The sequence below is a fragment of the Maylandia zebra genome, unplaced genomic scaffold, assembly GCF_041146795.1.
Source record: "Maylandia zebra isolate NMK-2024a unplaced genomic scaffold, Mzebra_GT3a scaffold03, whole genome shotgun sequence".
NCBI lineage: Eukaryota > Metazoa > Chordata > Actinopteri > Cichliformes > Cichlidae > Maylandia > Maylandia zebra.
In genome coordinates this window covers 3,358,321-3,379,074 of record NW_027490033.1, presented here as the reverse complement: position 1 = coordinate 3,379,074, position 20,754 = coordinate 3,358,321, and the positions used below count along the sequence as shown (strand labels likewise).

Sequence of the window (20,754 nt, the reverse complement as noted above, 5' to 3'; positions counted from 1 at the left end):
GACTTCTTGTTGTTGTTCAGACATTGAAGAGTTTTCTTTCTGTTTTTCTTTCTTTCAGCAGATGTTGGTCTGCAGGAGGTTTTAGATGAACATAAGATCAGTCTGAGGAGGAGATGTGAACGTGTGACTGAAGGAAGTGATGAAACAGGAAGTAGAACCCTCCTCAACAGGATCTACACTGAGCTCTACATCACAGAGGGACAGAGTGAAGAGGTTCATAGCCAACATGAGGTGAGGCAGCTGGAGACAGCTTCCAAGATGGACGCCCTCCATGACACTCCAATCAGGTGCCAGGACATCTTTAAAGCCTTACCTGACCAACAGAGACCCATCAGAGTGGTTCTGACCAACGGCGTGGCTGGTGTTGGAAAAACCTTCTCAGTGCAGAAGTTCACTCTGGACTGGGCAGAGGGCTTGGAGAACCAACATGTCAGTGTGGTGGTTCTGCTTTCATTCAGGGAGCTGAACCTGATCAGAGAGGAGCAGTACAGTCTTCTGGAGCTGCTCCATGTTTTCCATCCAACATTACAGAAGGTCACAGCAGAGAAGCTGGCTGTCTCTCAGCTTTTGTTCATCTTTGACGGCCTGGATGAAAGCAGACTTTCATTGGATTTCACCAACAGGAAGCTGCTGTCTGATGTCACACAGAAGTCATCAGTCAGCCAGCTGCTGACAAACCTCATCCAGGGGAATCTGCTTCCCTCGGCTCTCGTCTGGATAACTTCCCGACCTGCAGCGGCCAATCAGATCCCTCCTACATGTGTTGACAGGCTAACAGAAGTACGAGGCTTCACTGACGCCCAGAAGGAGGAGTACTTCAGGAGGAGATTCAGTGATGAAGAGCTGTCCAGCAGAATCATCTCCCACATGAAGACATCCAGGAGCCTCCACATCATGTGTAGAATCCCAGTCTTCTGCTGGATCACTGCTACAGTTCTGGAGCACATGTTGACTACAGAGCAGAGAGGAGAGCTGCCCAAGACCCTGACTGACATGTACTCACACTTCCTGCTGGTTCAGACAAAGAGGAAGAAGAACAAGTACCACGAGGGACATGAGACGAGTCCACAGGAGCTGACGGAGGCTGACAGGGAAGTTCTTCTGAAGCTGGGGAGGCTGGCGTTTGAACATCTGGAGAAAGGAAACATCATGTTCTACCAAGAAGACCTGGAGCAGTGTGGTCTGGATGTGACAGAGGCCTCGGTGTACTCAGGAGTTTGTACAGAGATCTTCAAAAGAGAGTGTGTGATCTTCCAGAAACCAGTCTACTGCTTTGTTCATCTGAGCATCCAGGAGTTTCTGGCTGCAGTCTACATGTTCCACTGTTTCACCAACAGGAAGTCAGAGGTGCTGAAGAAGTTCCTGGGAAAAAAATACAAAGAGTCATCTCTGGATGATTTTTTGATGGAAACACTAATAAAATCCTTCAGGAGTAAAAATGGCCACCTGGACCTGTTTGTCCGCTTCCTTCATGGCCTCTGTCTGGAGTCCAACCAGAGACTCTTAGGAGGTCTGCTGGGTCAGACAGAGAACAGTCCAGAAACCATCCAGAGAGTCATCAAGAATCTAAAAGAAAGGAAGACAAAATCCTCTCCTGACAGAAGCATCAACATCTTCCACTGTCTGATGGAGATGAACGACATCTTATTATCTCAGGAGATCCAAGAGTTCCTGAAGTCAGAGAACAAATCAAAGAAACTCTCTGAGATCCACTGCTCAGCTCTGGCCTTCATGCTGCAGATGTCAGAGGAGGTTCTGGATGAGTTGGACCTGAAGAAGTACAACACAACAAAGGAGGGACGACTGAGACTGATTCCAGCTGTGAGGAACTTCAGAAAGGCTCGGTGAGTCCAGATGTGATCATTAATATTATCAGTTGGTGATAGTTTAGTTACTCAGTCATAAACTGCAATCATTTCTTATTTGAGGTCACACTAGGGCTGCCACAAACGATTATTTTTGTGATTATTTGACTAATCAGATCAAAAATAAAACATACAACTTATTGCACCAGCATGCATCTGCTGTTATATAACTTGAGGTTACTCTATTCCGTAACCCCTGTTCTCTGATAACATGAGTGAGGTGTCTCACTATGGGGAACGCTCTCTCAGCGTTGTCCTCAGAAGCCTCTATATCATTACTCCAGCCAGTATTGGCTGGCAGTCGTGACGCTTGCGTCAGGGAGGGGCCACCCTCCTCCCTATAAAAGGGTGTGACGCAGCGTCACCCGCCATTCAAGATAAGCTCACCTCTTCCTCGCTTCGTGCAAGGAGGGTGATCTGATGAGACACCTCACTCATGTTATCAGAGAACAGGGGTTACGGAATAGAGTAACCTCAAGTTCTCTTTCAAACATTCGTTTCGGTGTCTCACTATGGGGATATGCAGACTCCCGTATTGCCAGATAAGCCCATCTGAACGACTGACTGCCAATTTAGGAGGTCTCGTGGGGACCCACACTTAACACAGTGTGGGCTAGAGACGGTGCAGTGACATCCAACCTGTAAAACCTTGCAAAGGTCAAAGGTGAAGCCCAGCTCGCAGCTGCACATATCTCTTCTATAGAGACACCCCTAAAAAGGGCCCAAGAGGTTGCCATCCCTCTGGCAGAATGAGCACGAAGCCCCTCCGGGGGGGGCAGACCCGTGCTGGAATAAGCCAATTGGATCGCCTCAACAATCCAGTGGGAAATGCGTTGTTTGCTAACGGGCTTGCCAAGATGTGGTTTAGCCCAGGAAACAAACAGCTGATCCGACCTCCTGAAAACCTTCGTTCTCTCCATATAGGTACATAAAGCCCTGACTGGACAGAGAGCATGTAGGCGCTCCTGTTCAGGGGAGGAGAAAGGAGGAGGGCAAAAAGCTTCCAGCTCCAATGGGGTGCATTGAAGATAAGGGTTTTTGGGCACAAAGGCCGGATTTGGCCTGAGTGTGACTCTAGAGTTATCCCGTGTGAAGCGGGTGCACTCTTTGTGTATTGACAGCGCATGAATATCACTGACACGCTTCGCAGATGCGAGGGCCAGGAGCAATGCAGTCTTCAAAGACAGGATTTTTATTTCCACCTGGTTTAGTGGTTCAAATGGTGGCTGTGAAACTGCCCCCAGCACCAGGGATAAATCCCACGTGGGAACGAGAGGTTTAGACACTGGGTGGAGCCGTTGTGCCCCTTTCATGAAACGGCAGACTAGCGGGTGATGGCTCACCGGGCCATCTACGAAGCCCACATGGCAGGCTGAAATGGCTGCTAGATATACTTTAATTGTGGAAAAGGCCTTTCCTTTATCTAACAGTTCTTGGAGAAAGGAGAGAATTGTTGTCACAGAGCACTGAAAGGAGAGAGTGTGAGACTTTCCACACCATTCCTCAAATACCCTCCACTTGTTCTCATACAATGATCTTGTGGAGGGGGCTCTAGAACTCTGAATAGTGGCTATAACACCCTGGGGGAGTCCTGCCGTACTCAGATTCAACCTCTCACGGGCCAAGCCCACAGGGCGAGGCGCTCGGGGTGAGGGTGAAAAATCTCCCCCCTGGCTTGGGAGACTAGGTCTCGTCGGAGAGGGAGAGGCCAAGGTTCGCTCCACAAGAGTGGCATGATCTCCGCTAACCAATGGGACCTCATCCACCTTGGGGCGATCAGTATCATTGTTAGCCCTCTCTCTCTCACTCTGGTTAGAGTGGGAGAAATTAAGGCCAGTGGAGGGAACGCATAAAGCAGAGCATGTGGCCAGTTGTGAGCTAATGCGTCTACCCCTAGCGGAGCCTCCTGGTCCCTCAGGGAGAAATACAGTGGACACTGAGCGTTCTCCCTCGAGGCAAACAGATCGACCTGTGGCTGGCCAAAGCGGGTCCAGATTTGGGTCACCACATGTGGGTGCAGGGTCCAGTCCCCGTACTGCGGGTTTCCCCTGGACATTAAGTCTGCTCCCAAGTTCAGGGCTCCTGGAATGTGAGTGGCTCTCAGTGACAACAGATTGATGCTGCTCCACATGATCAGTCTGCGAGCCAGCATGTGCAAAGGACGGGAACGTAACCCGCCCTGTCTGTTGATGTATGCCACAACAGTGGTGTTGTCTGTTCTGATCAGAACATGGTGGTTTCTCAACAGGGGAAGGAAGTGTCTCAGTGCTAGAAAAGCTGCTAGCAATTCTAGCCAATTTATATGAGCACCCCTCTGTTGTGAGTCCCAGCTGCCGCTCACTGCTCTGCCCTCGTGAGTGGCACCCCAACCCGTGAGACTCGCGTCCGTGGTCACCACCTTTCTGGCTGTGACAGCTCCCAGTGACACCCCCTGAGTGAGAAATGTGGGATTTCTCCAACAGTGGAGTGCTGCAGCGCAGTCTGCTGTCACTCTGATATAGCGGTGGGTATGGCGCTTTCGATTCAGTCTCAGTGATGCAACCCATCGCTGAAATTCCCTCATATGCAGTCTGCCTAGTGGAATGACTGCCAGTGAAGACGCCATTAATCCCAGCATCTGCAGGCATTTTCTGAATGGGAGATATCTTCCCAACTGAAAAAATGCCGGCATGTGATAGCATTTTTTTTACTCTGTCCACAGAGAGACACGCTCTGTACGAGGCGGAGTTTAGAGCTATTCCTATGAAAGAGATGGCCTGAGCTGGCTGCAGGACACTCTTTTGGTAGTTTATGGTAAAACCCAGAGCCATCAGATGATCCACTGTCAACCTGGTGTGCTCCCTTCCCATTATTTCTGACTCTGATAGCAGCAGCCAATCGTCTATGTATGTTGCTATGCGGATGCCCCGCCTCTTCAGTGGGGCTATGGCCGCCTCTGTGCATTTCACAAATACCCGAGGGCTCAGTGAGAGACCAAACGGCAGGACCTGGTACTCGTACATTCTGCCCTGAAACGCAAAGCGCAGGAATTTTCTGTGAGGCGGGTAAATGGGGATGTGAAAATATGCGTCCTTCAGGTCTATTGATGTAAACCAATCGCCTGGGCGCACTACATGCAGCAGAGTGGTGGTCGTCAACATCCTGAATTTGTATGACCTCAGATGCTGATTCAGAGCCCGTAGGTCCAGTATCGGACGTAGTCCCCCTCCCTTCTTGGGCACGAGAAAATACCTTGAGTAAAAGCCGCATTGGCTCTGCTCCTGGGGTATTTCTCGTACTGCCCCCTTTGATAGCAAGGTAGTTATTTCTTCTTGCAGGATCCTGGCTGATTCGCCTTTTGCAAGAGAGAAAATCACTTTGTGAAATCTGGGAGGGGTGGTTGCGAATTGCAAACGATAGCCTCGCTCTAATGTCCTCACAACCTATTCTGGCGCAGCGAGAGCTCGCCATCTCTCTATTCTTGCTGACAGCGGCCCCAAAGATAGGCGCTCCACAGTAGACGGAGCTCTGGCTCCCTCTTGTGGCGGAAACTGGTCCTTCTGACCAGACCCGACTGCGCATGCGCGAGCGGCCCGCGCTTGACCAGCGCTTATGGGGCCGGACACCACTGAGGGAATCAACCCCGGTGGTGTCTGGGTGCGTGGGGGCATTATGTTTTTCAACATATTTTCTGTGTTTTTCACACATTTTTCCCGTGCCCTTGGCAACATGCCTGGATGCAACGGGTGAGTTTTTAATAAACAGTGTGTTTTGTGAGACAGACATGCTTGAATCAGCTGAACAGCGTTTCGTCGTCTCTTTTTTGAAATCCGCTCTGTGGGATCCAACTCGAGTCCCAGGCGCTGAAAGGTGGAGGCAGAACACACTTCTCCGAACGGGCTCCGGAACTGAGCCCTGGAGTGAACTTGGAGCCCGGGCTGGTCCGGCTCCAATCTCCCCGTGGGGGATGTTAGGCAGTCCGCTTCTTCTTGCGGTCCGACTGCTTGGCTGGTGGTGGGGCACCCTGAGCAGCAGCAGGCGGGACGTGTTTCTTGGGCCAGTGGGTCTTAGGGTTCTGCGATCCTAGAGGACCCTGGGCCGCGACCTGCGGGGCTGGGCGGCGAGGGATTTTAAACGTCGGCACGCCGGCTGGACGGCTGGTGACCTGAGCGAACGTGCGGCGACCGGGTGGAGGCGCAGCCTGGGTCTTCCTAGGGAGACACAGCTGGAGGGCCTCTCCCTCTTTCTTCTTCTCCTCGCACCGTCTTTGCATGGTGGCAACGGCGGTCCCGAAAAGCCCAGCGGGGTCGATGCTTTCGTCCAGAATGTCACGTTTTTCTCTGTCCGAAAGCCCCGACAAGTTCAGCCATCTTGCCCTCTCCTGTAGGACGATGATGCTGAGGGCTCTGCCCGCCGCTTGTACTGCTGCTCTAGTGAGGTGGAGACACTGGTCCGTAACTACGCCCAGCTCTTCCCACAACTCGCTAGCATCCGGGTTCGCAGCAGCCTGGTCCTGGAGCTCCGCCGAGTAGGCTAGCAGGAGCGACGAGGCGTTCAATGCCCTCGCGGTGGTGGCCACCGATTTATACGCCTTGTCAGCCAGGGAGGACTGCAGGCGTTCGGCCTTGGAGGGCAGGGACGGACCAGATGACATGGAGAGTTTCTGGTTCGGGTGGAGATGAGAAGCGATTAGTTATGTCTATAACTTCTGTTCCCTGAAGGAGAGGAACGAGGTACAACACATAAGTATGGGATATCACGCCCTCGCGTGTCCTGGCTGAAGAAACCTTTATTCACGCCTTTACGGCAGATGACGTGTGATGACACGCGCAAGGCCCCGCCCGCACATATAGCCGCTGCCATCACCGTCATCCCTCAGTTCGATAGCCGCTCTTCACCGAGCCAACTGCTCAGTGGGGCCACCCTGTGTTGTACCTCGTTCCTCTCCTTCAGGGAACAGAAGTTATAGACATAACTAATCGTTCCCTTTCAGTCGATTCACTCGGTACAACACATAAGTATGGGACCTATATACACGCCCCGCAGAGCAGCCACCGAACCGGAACGGGACCACCACATCCTTAGTGAGTGGCAGACCCAGCAGAAAGGACAGCATGAGCCACCGAAGGGGCTGTAACGTCCAACCGATAAAACCGCACAAAAGTGTGCGGCGACGCCCAATTAGCCGCTGCACAAATATCAGCCACAGGCACCCCTCTAAAAAGAGCCCATGAGGTCGCCATCCCCCTGGTGGAATGAGCTCCCACCCCGTGGGGCAACGCAAAACCTCCGGTGCTGTATGCCAGCGAGATAGCTTCTACAATCCAGTGGGACAGCCTCTGTCTGGACAGAGCTCTACCTCTATTCGGATTAGCGAAGCAGACAAACAACTGGTCACACAAACGCACATCCCGAGTGCGCTCAATGTAGGTGCGTAGCGCACGCACCGGACAAAGAGAATGCACCCTCCTCTGCTCCTCAGATTCAAAAGGAGGGGAGCAAAAGCTCAGCAACTCAAACTCCATTGAACTATAAGATGCAGGCATGACCTTGGGAAGATAGGCGGCATTCGGACGCAATACGACCTTGCGGCCATCAGGAGAAAACTGTGTGCAGGCAGGATGCACAGACAGCGCATGAAGGTCCCCCACTCGCTTCGCCGAGGCCAAAGCGAGAAGTAATGCGGTCTTATACGAAAGAAGTTTCATATCTACCGACTCAACGGGTTCAAACGGAGGGCCACAAAGGGCCTCCAGCACCAAAGACAAGTCCCAAGCCGGGACACTGGACTTAAGCACGGGCCTCAGCCGGCGAACCCCTTTCAGAAAACGCACGGCGAGGGGATGCGCACCTGGTGTCACCCCGTCAAAACCGATATGACAAGCAGATATAGCCGCTAAATAAACCTTGATCGTCGAAAACGAAAGGCCTTTATCCAACAGCTCCTGCAGGAATGTCAAAACATCCACAATAGAGCACTGAAATGGGAGAGTGTGGCGGTCCTGGCACCATCGCTCGAAGGCTCGCCATTTGTAAGCATACAAGCCTCTAGTAGACGAGGCCCTGGCGCTCTGAATCGTCGCTACCACACTAGGTGGCAGACCCTTAGCAACCAAGTTTAACCTCTCAGCAGGTAAGCATGAAGGTGCCACAGATCCGGGCGCGGATGAAACACTTCCCCCCCCGCCTGAGAGAGGAGATCCCTGCGGAGAGGAAGCTGCCAAGGACTTGCTGCAAGCAGGCTGATTATTTCTGCATACCACGACTTCGCGGGCCACCAAGGGGCCACCAGGATCAGAGAGAGGGAATGCCGACGCACCCTCTCCAGAATTGGAGATATCATTTCCACTGGGGGAAATGCATACAGGAGCACGTCTGGCCATTGGTGCGCTAGCGCGTCCAAGCCCAAGGGTGCATCGTGGTCGATTATGGAGAAGTACAGGGGGCAGTGAGCATTCACCCTGGAAGCAAAAAGATCTATTTGCGCCTCGCCAAATAGATCCCAAATCTGAGCCACTATTGAAGGGTGTAACCTCCATTCTCTCACCAGAGGACCCCCCCTGGAGAGAAGGTCCGGCCCCAGGTTCAGGTGGCCCGGGACATGGGTGGCTCTTAGAGTCAGAAAATGAACACTGCACCATAACAGCAGAGAGCGAGACAGCTGCAACAGGGGAAGAGAGCGTGTTCCTCCCTGCCTGTTTATATAAGACACCACTGTTGAATTGTCCGTCCTGACTAAGACATGCTGGCCCTGCAGGACTGGACGGAAACGCTTTAGAGCTAAGAACACTGCTAACAGCTCTAAGTGGTTGATGTGCAGCTGGCGCTGAGCCGCGGACCAGATCCCTCTCACTGACGCACCCTCGCACAGCGCTCCCCACCCACTTAGGGAAGCATCTGTGGACACCACCTTGCGAAACAACACCCTCCCAATCCGAGAGCCCTGGTGCAGTAGCCCGGGCTCCCTCCAAGGACGGAGAGCTAGCATGCAAGACGCAGTTACCGGCAGCCTCCTCCGGAGGTGACGCGAAGCACACAAACGGTGAGAGAGAGTCCAGCGTTGAAACGCTCTCATTTTCAACAGCCCAAGCGGCACTACGGCGATCATAGATGCCATCATGCCCAACAAGCGCAATATCGTCTGGAAACGCAGTCTGCGTCCCAGCTGAAATTGAGCGAGGCAGCGATGAAACGCGGCCACTCTGTGCTCTGACAACCGTGCGCGGCTGGAAAGAGAGCATATTTCCAGACCGAGAAAAGCGATCTGTTGACCTGGGATTAGCGAGCTCTTCTGAAAGTTCACAGAGAACCCCAGTGTCTGAATGTGTGACAGAACCCGCGACAGCTGCGTCTCCGCCTGTTCTCTGGAGCAAGCCACGAGAGCCCAGTCGTCCAGGTAGGCCAAGATGCGGATGCCCCTCTTCCTGAGGGGCGCTAGCGCTGCCTCGGCACATTTCGTAAAGGTGCGGGGAGCGAGCGACAGCCCGAACGGCAGCACTAGGTATTCGTAGGCTACGCCCTCGAATGCAAACCTCAGAAACTGCCTGTGTTTCGGGTGTATAGCGACATGAAAATAAGCATCTGTTAGATCGATTGTCGCAAACCAATCTCCCGGGCCGACTGCACTCAGGAGCTGTCTGAGTGTTAGCATCTTGAACCTGTACGTTCGCAGGTACGTGTTCAAGACTCGCAGGTCGAGGATGGGGCGAAGCCCTCCCCCTTTCTTCGGAATGACAAAATAACGGCTGTACCAACCTTTGTCCGTCTCCGAAGCGGGGACCACCCGTATTGCTCTCTTCTGTAATAGCGCCTGTATTTCCTCTCTGAGTACCAAGGCTGCCTCGGGGTTGACAATCGTGTTCACGACTCTTTGGAAACGAGGCGGCTTGACCCGGAACTGCAACCGGTAACCCATGGCAACGGTTTGCAGCACCCACGGAGAGGGGGCGCAAGCGCGCCACTGAGGGAAGTGAGCAGCCAGCCGGCTGGCCTGCAGCACTGACGGCGGGGCGCCGTCGCCCCCCAGTGTGTCTGCAGGGGACTGCATCCCCTGCCTGACCTGGCTCATTTCGCCTGCAGGTTGAGCATTTGAGATTGTTTGAGAGTAAACAACACTCTTTATTGATTGCAACATGGGAACATGTACATTTATACATTTTGTTGGGTGCACCTTTTCCGGGGCATAACAATGAAAAACAGCGGGAACACTCGATGTGGTCGCTTGAACATTCAACACATCTGAACCGTGTGCAGGGGTTATGTGCTTGGGAGACCGCGATAGGGAAGTGCAGCACCTTCTGGGGCTGACAACCTGAACAGAACTTAAGCGGCACCTCTTGTGCGGCAACAGAGGGGTAAGAGCAGCGTCTCCCTGCTGCCGGATCCCTTCCCCACTCGCAATCACAGCTAGGAGGGCTGAGGCTTCTTCCTCCTGGGCGTCGGGTCCCGTCGGGGGCCCGGGGGAGGGCCTTTGCCCCAGGCCGACTGGCGTGGAGCTCGGGCCGGAGTACGTGCTCTCGCCGGCGGCCCTCCCACTCCAGCAGTGGGCGCCGGTCTCTTGCCAGCTGTCAGAGGAGCGGCGGGCCTGTGAGAGCTAGCAGTGGGCTTGGGCTGGGGCTGGCGTCTGGGGATGATGTCGCGCAGAGCTTCCGTCTGCTTCTTCCTCAGATCGAATCTAGCCTGAATGGCTTCAAGTGAATGTCCGAATAACCCAGCCGCAGACACTGGTGCGTCCAGATACACAGCTCTGTCTCTATCAGGGACGTCGGAGAGGGTCAGCCACAGGTGCCTCTGCGCCACCACTGTCGAAGCCATCCCTCTGCCCAGGGAGAGCGCTGCACAGCGAGACGCACGGAGGATGTAATCCGTGGTGACTCTAACCTCGTTAAGAAGAGGTGACAGCGGGCTGTCCTCCGGAACCAGCGATCCAAGCTCCGCCAGGCACATTGCTTGGTACGTCTGGAGCATGGTGACGGAGCTCATGGCTCGAGCGGTGCCGGCCTGAGCCCGATAAATCTTCTCCAGCTGCGAGGCCGAGAATCTGCAGTGCTTGGACGGCAGAGTTGCGGGGCCACCGACACCATGGTTATGGGACGGGGCCAGATAAGCAGCCAGAGACGGCTCCATAGGGGGTGGGTTAGCTAAACCAGCTCCCTCGGCGCCGTCCAATTCCATGTACTGTCCATAGCCGGGCACAGTGACGCGGGTAGACAGAGGTTTGTCCCATGACGCTGTTAGCTCGCAGAGAAAGTCTGGGAACATGGGGAGGCAGTTTTTGGCCGTTGCGGGCTCCGGTGGAAGGAAAAAACCCGCAAACCGCGACGGCTTCCGAGCTGGTGGAGGAGAGGGCCAGTCCACCTGCAGCTTCTCAGCGGCACGGCGAAACAGGGAGAAAAGAGAGGTGTCATCGTGGCCGACCGGCGCAGCAGCGGCGGCATATTGGGTCGACAATGAGCTCTCCTGCTCATCCTCCGACAAACCATGGATGTCCAGGCCGATGTCCAGCACGTCATCGTCTTCCTGGGGAGCGCTGGCGGGCTTCAACCCAGGCTGAAGCCCGTCAGCGCTCCTGCATGGTTCCGGTCCGTCATCGGCTAACCCGTCAACGTATTCCATGTGGTCAGCCCAGCTAATCGCGGGGACATCGACCTGAAAATTTTCGTCTTCGGACTCGGACGAAGCCGGGGCTCCAGACTCGGAAAGAAGAGGGTCATGCCGTGCGACAGCCGAGCGTCCCAGCACTCTTTCCACAAACGTCACCCGTCTTTCCAGGGTCGAGCGTCGGAGCTGGCGACAAAACGCACAAGCTTCGGGCTCCGTCAACGCTCTCCTAGCGATCCCCAGGCAGACAGGGCAGGCATCGTGCTGGTCGCTGTCGTGCAAAGAGAAACCACATCCCTGAGGACAGGGGCGAACAGAAGATTTCTGCTTTGCTCGCTTCGGTTTGGAGTCCATTCCCAAAACGCAAAGCGAAACGCTGCACAAGAAAAACTTGAAAATAGCGCTCCGCAGGCAGCCTACGCACCAGCTGGGCGGTGGAGGCTAACACCAACAGGGGCAGTTAAGCTAGGTTCAAGTTGGCAGACAACGGAGCTAACTAGCAGTAGCTAGCTAGCCCAACTCAGCAGAGGTGTTCTCAGCGAGGTGAAGAGCGTAAGAACTGAGGGATGACGGTGATGGCAGCGGCTATATGTGCGGGCGGGGCCTTGCGCGTGTCATCACACGTCATCTGCCGTAAAGGCGTGAATAAAGGTTTCTTCAGCCAGGACACGCGAGGGCGTGATATCCCATACTTATGTGTTGTACCGAGTGAATCGACTGAAAGGGAACCACCAGATTCTCCACTGTGGGAATTTGGTAGATGCCCTTCTCTTTCATTCCAGCGCAGTCAAACGCCGCCGCTCCCTGCACGGGGTTGGGTGACGAAAATGGCTTTTCCCAGCAGCGTGTGACCTCGTCCACGCATTCGGGGAAAAACGGCAGTACCTGCTTAGTAGTGCGCTTTGCTTTGGGGAGCCTTTTACCCTCGTATCGTGAGGTGGAGGTCTCCGTTGTCACCGCGGGCCATGGGATTGCCAGCTTTTCAGCTGCCCGTTTTGCAACGTCAAATAGCTCCACGCCGCGGGACTGTGTGCCGGGGTTATCACAGTCGGCCCCTTGTGTCGCAGAATTCCGACCAGAGGGGGCAAAGAAAACGTCGTCATCCTCGTCCGAGACGAGATGTTCCGACGCTCCCTCAGAGGATTCGCTGAGTAGCTCGTCATTAGCCTCGAGGGAATCAAGCATAGCTTCGCAGCTGACCTCGGCATCATCCACCAGCGGGAGGACGACATCCATCTCGTCTCCCCAGCTGGTGCCTGGTGTGGCGGACTCAGTGTGCTCCATCGGTGGGCCGATTGGAGACAGCATTGGGTCCTCCTTCGACAGGCTAGCCTGGCGGGCTAGCCTTCGGCGAAGGCTTTTTAGGGTGAAGCGAGCGCAGTGTTCGCATATACCCGGTGTGGAAATAGCCGCTTGGGCGTGTTGCAGCCCGAGGCACATCACACACGCGTCATGTGTATCTGAACCTGAGATTTTGCAACCGCAGGGGCAAATTCTGGGCAGCGGTTTGCAGTCTGCCATATTAAGGAAGCTTGGTGTAGCTAGCTTGGAATGGCTGGACGGCTAACGCTGATCCTTTATTTTTATTTATTTATTTTTTTTTTGTTTCTTCTCTCGGTCGGGTAGCTATGGTGAGCTAGTATGACCTGGCTAGTGTGGTGGCTAGCGCTTGTGCTACTTGGCTTGGTGACCGTGTGTAGCAAAGACAGTTAGCTTGATCAGCTAACTGTTGTGCTAGATGCGTGGTGGCAGCTAACACACTCTCCGACCTGGCTCTGTGGTGAAGAGCAGGCGACTCGAAACGCGAGCCGTGCTGGCGCCCGGTGACCAAGGTGTTAGCTTGCTCGTGTGGACAGTTAAGCTAGCACTCACGTTCGCAGTCAGGAGAGATGAGGTTTCTAAGAAGCGAGAAGAGGAAATTGAATGGCGGGTGACGCTGCGTCACACCCTTTTATAGGGAGGAGGGTGGCCCCTCCCTGACGCAAGCGTCACGACTGCCAGCCAATACTGGCTGGAGTAATGATATAGAGGCTTCTGAGGACAACGCTGAGAGAGCGTTCCCCATAGTGAGACACCGAAACGAATGTTTGAAAGAGAACTATCATTAGCTTACAGCTTAGAGTTTTTAAGGTATGTGCTAACTAAAAATAAAGACCAGATGATAGTTTATTAAACTTTTAATGAAATTTGCAGATTGTAGCAACAAACAGAAAGGCCCCCAAAATGTGTGCCGAGTTCTTCAGTGTGATTTCTCCACGATGAAAGCACACTCTGCTCCACATAGTTATGAAGATCTTGATTAACCACATTAGCTTCACATTAGTAACTTTGTCCTCGACAGCTCGGCCATCTTCAGAACCTGCCCAGGAATTGAACTGCACATGTGCACTGGCTCCAGACGTGGGGTTGTCCTGCATAGTCAGTGGTGTCAGTAGATCATTAAGTAAAATAATATGTAACTAGATTCCTTTGAAAGAGCAACCATGGACGACAAAGCTGGGCGGAGTCTGCTCTAAGACACCAAATGAGCAAATGTTTGCTGACCTGTATCAGTGATCACCTTTTTGTTGGCCTGGTCCCCCAGTCCTCCCACTCCCCCCGGTCCTCGGTGGATGCTGTCACTTCCTCTGACACTGGCTCACCATTTATGTTGTGTCAAAAATCAAACGTGAAGATCTAATTTACTCTAAACTCTCTGACTGTTACTAATATAGTCATAAAATATGCAACAACCACTGGAGATGGAGATGAAGCTTCAACTTGCAGAAAATAGTTTATTAAAATCAGTTTGAATAAACCCAAGGCTCAGAGCAAAAGAGACAAAAGCGCCCCCAAGTGGTCAGACTGTAGACGAACAGAATAAACCCTATCAAAGACAAACACGCTGGAAGCATCTTTTCTAACACTCCAGTATTTATTAGCATTTAGTATAAATTTATTGTGACTTTGAAGACGTTCAGTGTTTCCTTTGGTATAACGGAGGTCTGACTACAGTCCAGTAAACACACTGATTAGGATTATAGATTAAACTGCAGTAATACTTTCACAGTGTGCAGTGATGCACAGGTCGAGTGGTTTTACACTGAAATTCTCAACAACAGGAAACTATAAGAATTTGTTACTCTAATAATAAACAAAGAAGAAGAAAAACATTTTTCATTTAGAGTTGATGAATATAAATGAATTTGAACTTTACAAACCAATCAAAGACAAACTGATCCACGTGAGTTTATAACAATATTCAAAGGCTGCTGCTGGACACAGACAGGTAACATCATTTTGACTTGCTGTCACCTGGATCTGGAGTCATAAACACTGAAGCGCTGAACATTAATACAAGTCTGTTTCTGCCAACTAGTGATAAACCTGCAGACTAATGGCTCAGAAAGCTAAAACGAGCCAATCATTTCTGTGTTTAGTTCCCCTGAAATCCTGCTGCTGTTCTGAACCATAGTTTCTGATCTGAAGGTCAAACAGAGTCATGATGGTTGTTTCTATTTGTCCCTTTTTAGTTTTGTTCCCCTGAAATCAGATGTGATATCAGCAGCTCTGAGTTCATTCATCATTATTGTCCAGTGATGACATTTCTGCTCCGTTTGGTGACAGTCAGCAGATTTTTCCTGAGTGTGGACGTGAACAGTCGTACCTGACAGCAGCAGGTAGCAAACAGAGATAGTCTTTCCAGCTGGAACTCTTCACTGAGCTGAGCTCATTCAAAATGTTCTGGATTCAAGACAGGAAACAGTCCACATGTGTGTCTTCACTCTGACTCTGGATCAGATCTCAGTGACAGACTGTGGACATTATGGAAGCCTAAATGTGACGCCATCTTCCTCCTTCATCTGCAGATTAAAGCCAAACAAAGATTCTCATTAAAAGTCTGCAGGTCTGAGAGAGACTCAATCGTTGTGTCATGTCAAACACAGTAAGAGGAGCTGAAGCACAGATGTGAAGAGCAGATGTTCATCAGATTATGACCTCACTCTGAATGTATATGAAGACAAAACAGTCTGTGTTTATAATGCAGACTTTCTGCTTTTATAATAACACATTTTGTATTTTCTATGATCACAGACTGGCTGACTGTGGACTCTCAGGGACTCACTGTGAAGTTGTGGCCTCGGCTCTGAAGTCCATCCCCTCCCATCTGACAGAACTGGACATGAGTGAGAACAAGCTGCAGGATTCAGCAGTGAAGCTTCTGTGTGCTGGACTGGAGAGTCCAAACTGTCGACTGGAGACTCTGAGGTGAGTTCACTGACTGCAGCTGTTGTTGTTTTTCTATATTTCAGATCTTTGATATTTGAAACGTTCTTTAGTTCCTAAATGTTCAGGATGTGTCTGAAGAGAAATGTGTCTTTGAGTGCTTTCAGAAATGTTGTGTCTTTCCAAACGACTGAACAACAGTTTTTCCTCTTGGCTCCAAATAGAAGTGACAGACTTGAGCAGGGTTCATTTAAAGGCTGACAGAAGTGGAGTGGTGACGGGGAGATGTGTGTCTGGACAGCTTTTCAGCCTCCACAGGTTCATGTTGTGCTCCATCAGTCAGTGAAGATGAAGTCAGTACTGGTGAGGCTGTAGAGTGTGTGAGGGATGTGAATGAGGCTGTTGGAGATCTGATGATAGCAGATAAAAACAGGCTGCAGAGACTTTGAGCTTGTGTGGAAACAGACAGAGAAAAGAAAGACATGAATGTCAAAGCTAATAAAGGTGAAGTTAGGAGCTGTGATGATGTTCATGTATCAGAAGCTGATCTGGCTGCTACAGAGACGACCCACACAGCTGCTGTGGTGAGGTTTGTGTTAAAGCAGAGGAACACAGGCCCAAACATGACAGCAAAGCAGGTTTCAGGCTCTGTGAGAGGATTTCAAACAGAAGCTGGAGAAGAGAAAGGACTACAGAAAGAAGGCAGCTGAGACCAGTCCAAGTGTTTCCATGGAGCCCAGTCTAACATTCATTTATACACTAACGTACAGAAGTGAACGGGAAAATGAATCCATAGTTTCAAATGTAGAAATAGTTCTCAGTTCATTTACAGAGTTTAATACAGTTCATGAGGAAATGTTCAGTTCGATTCAATTCGATTGGAATCTGGGAAATTTTGCCTCAGACAGAAATATTATAATTCAGTACATTTACATATTTTTGTGTCTATAAAAGGGAAGCTGGCACTTTCGAGACTTTATCAAATGTGTGAGCATCACAGCAGAGGCCTTTGTGTCAACGTAGCTGAAGATAAAACACAGAAAAACATGAAGGTGATTTTCCTGTTCTGGGATTTTATAGAAATATTCTGCAGTAGATCAAAAACGAAAGAAAACCATGAATCAACACATGAACATTACCTGATGCTGCTGAAGTGAAGCAGAGCAAAGTTACAGTGTTTTTGTTAAAGACACAACTGAGCGTTTTGCATTTTGCATAATTTTAAAAAGTTTAAATTTGTTCAGTATTGAACAGCAGAAATTAGGTTTTCTTTTCGAAAGCAAGTAAAAGGAAAAAAACAGCGGCCGACAGCGCTGTAAACAACGGTAGACTTGTGCGTAACAAGCAAGCGAATAATGCAGAAAACAGATTTTAAACAGGAAACTGTTCTTGAAGTACAGAGAGAGAGAGAGAGAGAGAGAGCTGTGCATGAAGTGTGATTTTATTGTGGTGGAAGCAAAACAGCAAAAGTCAGAGTGAGTTCATGACGATGTTTATGTGAAGCGTAGTTTGGATCTTCTTTTGCTGCTGGTTCAGTCAATATTGTTTGGAGAGAGATAAAACTAACAGCTTCAGAATCGAGCGCAAAAAGGACGTAAACACAAAGCGTGGACCCGCCGAAACATCAGAATCTGCGAGCTGTCGGCTTTCAGCCCCGACCGTGTCTGTGCCGTCAGTGAGAAAGGCGACATCTCACTGATTCTGATGTGTCGGCGGGTCCGAGCTTTGTGTTTACGTCTCTGTGCAGAATCCGTGTTCCTGCTCTCATTCACTGTTTCAGCTGTTTGGTGGTTGTTAAAGTTTTGTGAGGTTTAACCTGAGATTCTGACATTTCGGGCAAAATAAATTAATATTAAAAAATTGATTCAGGATTTTAATTAATCAATATCACGTTATCCAAGCCAGAATCGATTTTAATCGATGAATCGATTATTAAAACCCACTCCTAATTCAAAGCACTGAAGCATCGACTTGTTCCATTATCCAACAATGAAAACAAGAAACACAGACAGCTGGCCTTCAAAGTAAAAGCTGCTCCTTTTGAAACATGTTGGTGGTAAAATGTAAGAAGAGCTGAAGCACATAAATGATCTACGTGCCAAAATATTAAACACAGTTGATATATTTGTGTGAGTGTTGTGATTCAGGTGTAGATGTAATAATGTACATATAGCAGAGTTTCCTCTTCTAGATCAGCTGATCAGAGTCGGGCCAATCAGCTCTGAGCATGCTCAGTCTGAGTTATGGAGCCACATACTATGATTCACCATGGCAACGGCATGAGCAGAGGCTCCGTGTGAATCCAGAGGAGCAGGAACATGAATGATGACAGTAGATGTTTGTGTGAAAGTGCTGGAAGCAAATGAGTGTGTGATGTTCTTTCAGTGTTGCACTTTGTAGACGCTCCCTGAGCACTGGTCTCACAGCCAGCTGCACATAGAGACCAGTGTTGTTAGTCCAGGTCAGAAGATGACTTGTTGGAATGAAAATGAGCTTGTAGTTTGTCTGCTTTAATAATGTGACTGGAAAAAGGTGTTGGACTTCAAATATGTCCATTTCTGTCACACTTCACCTTTAAAAGTGAAGCCATGTGGTTCCTGGAAGGAAAAACACGACTTTTTCAAGTCTTTGTCCTGTTTTTATGAGAAATGTACGACTTTAATGTGAAACATTCAGAGTTTTTTCTCTTGTTGTGTTTGTTTGAAGCTGCTTCCTGTTGGCTTCAGCTGTTTGGAGTTTCCATTTTCTAAACTTCTACATTCTGAACCTTCTTCAGCTCTGAACAGATGATGAAACACTGAATGATTTCAAGCACTTTGTCTAATAAACTTACATCTTTCATTCTTTATACAGATTTATGGACTGTGGTTTGTCAGATATTGGCCTTGATTATCTGGCAGCAGCACTGAAGTCCAACCCCTCGTATCCCACAGAGGTGGACCTGAGTGGAACCTACAGCAACCTGAAGGGTTCAGGAGTGAAGCATCTGTGTGGTTTCCTGGAGAATCCACGATGTCGATTTGAAACTCTGAGGTCAGTCAGCATGTTTTAGTTGTGCTGAGATGAATATGATGTGAAAGTTGTGCTGACACTAAACTGCAGACATCAGGCTGATATTATACTGATCCACACTGAGGATCTTCATGGTAAAGTCTGTTTTCTTCTTCTCTGGTTTAGTCCATTGACTGCAGCAGAACAATGTTCACATTTCAAACAGTGATACTCAACGTATGGCCCGCGGCCCACACGCGGCCTGCCCACCTTTCCTGATTCAGAGAGAGGGGACCCTGATTAACTGTGTAGCTTCTTCCTCACAGTTCTAAGTATCAGACACAACAATGAATAATCCACAGCTGACTGTCTTTAGCAGGTCAAAGGTCACGGCACACAGCACTCTGTGAAACAGTTTGGAGCAGGAATTCTTGCACATTTACAAACTGACACTGCTGCACGGCATGCTGGGTAATGCTAGCTGCTCAGGTATGGGCGTGCTAATGGCTGTGAGGCTCTGTGGCTGCAGAACACTGAAGAAGAGAAAAGAGAGGTGGAGGATGAAGAAAAGAGGCGGAGATGAAGCAGAAGTTTTGCTCCAGAGAGGAGCTGTGTCTGTGTGGGCAGGGCTCAGACAGCTCCGCCCACACAGTGACAGTGAAGCAGGTGAAGAGTAATAAATGAAGACAGTAGACAGTATTTGATAAGCTGATGTACAAACATGTAGGTCGTGTCCAAATTCATGGGCTGCATCCTCCTGAGGCCGCATTTGTAGACCGATTACGTCACAGCGACACGTCGAAGGCTGTCCAAATTCGTAGACTCCTCCGAATGCAGCCAACAAATGCGTCCTCCTTTTCCCCGAATTTGAAGGATGGGTCGGGTGTGTCCTTCGTGGCCTACCATATCCCAGAATTCATAGCGCGGCCCAGCCAAACTCCAGTTTCCAACAATGGCGGCCGCTACTAAGTTTTAAAATTACTCATACTAATCTTTTTCGGTCACAAAATAAACTTTTAACATATTTTCAGGCGAGAAAGTAGCTGTGTAAACATCAAATATCTGCTCGGTTTATCAAGATACCGCATATTTGCAAAAGTGCTTCGACGTTTTCGGAGACGTCTGCTACCCACCAGCTCGATAGCTCGCCGGGAGCTCGAGGGTCACTGAAGCCGCCGAGAACGGCACAACTCCCGGCACATCATTTTCAGATCACCGCGGACTTTCGCTACTCAGGTTAAACGTGATATATAAGTCACTTAGACAACCTCAAAATGTTATTGTTTGGCTTTTTTCAGTGTTTTGTTTGTTCGTGAGTAAATCGGTTTGGCTGAGATTAAAGTTATTAGATTAGATAAAATAAAACTTTATTAATCCCCCAGGTGGGTTCCTCCTTGGTCTTTACAGAGCTGACTAAACGTCAAACAGAAAACTGATTAAACAGAAGTATGAGACGGTCGAGAATTTACGCCAGTGTCCTGTTATATTTTAGATAGCAAGGAGCAGACGGCTGAGTTTATTAAACTCCACCGAGACAGCGGTGACGCTAATCAGAAGGCTAGACCGTCCAATTTCCCCAGCCGTTTATTTCCAGCCTACCCGACCTTCTGAGGACCCAGCCCACGTAGACCGCAAAGGCCGGGTCCTCGGGAGGATGCAGCCCATGAATTTGGACACGACCGTAGAATGATGGTGGCAGCTACAGAAACAGGTCCATACAGACTGAAGCGTGTCTCAGTCTGAATGTACACTGCTGTTATAAGAGCTGTGGAAACTCAGGTCAAAAGGACGTAACCACACTGCTGACAGTTCCAGGACATTCACAGAGTTACAGCATCATTTGTGACCATAAAGACAGAAAGCTCATCCAAATCCTGGGATTAAAAGTCTGTCCTGGTGGTGTCCAGTCAAACACGTCTCTGTGAAAGCTTCAATCCAACAGGCTCCAAAGTCCTTCTGCTCATTTCCTCGCCGGGTTCTTGATGCTCCTGTACCATCTCTCTGTCATCCTCCTCGCTCCCTCTTTGCACTCACAGTCTTTGTGCATCATTAACACTCACATGAGGAAACCCAAAGTTTTACTGGGCAGAAGATGATCATCAGTGACGCTGTC

The 20,754-nt window shown here is 50.2% G+C and overlaps 1 protein-coding gene across 1 annotated transcript in view; it reads left to right on the top strand.

Moving 5' to 3' along the window:
* Window positions 1–20,754, top strand: part of LOC112432436 (protein NLRC3) — a 3,307,575-nt gene that overhangs the window by 2,367 nt on the left and 3,284,454 nt on the right. The window contains exons 3-5 of the mRNA XM_076881152.1: window positions 59–1,844; window positions 15,519–15,692; window positions 18,504–18,683. Of these exons, the coding sequence (XP_076737267.1) occupies window positions 59–1,844; window positions 15,519–15,692; window positions 18,504–18,683 (2,140 nt within the window). The remainder of the gene's footprint in view (window positions 1–58; window positions 1,845–15,518; window positions 15,693–18,503; window positions 18,684–20,754) is intronic.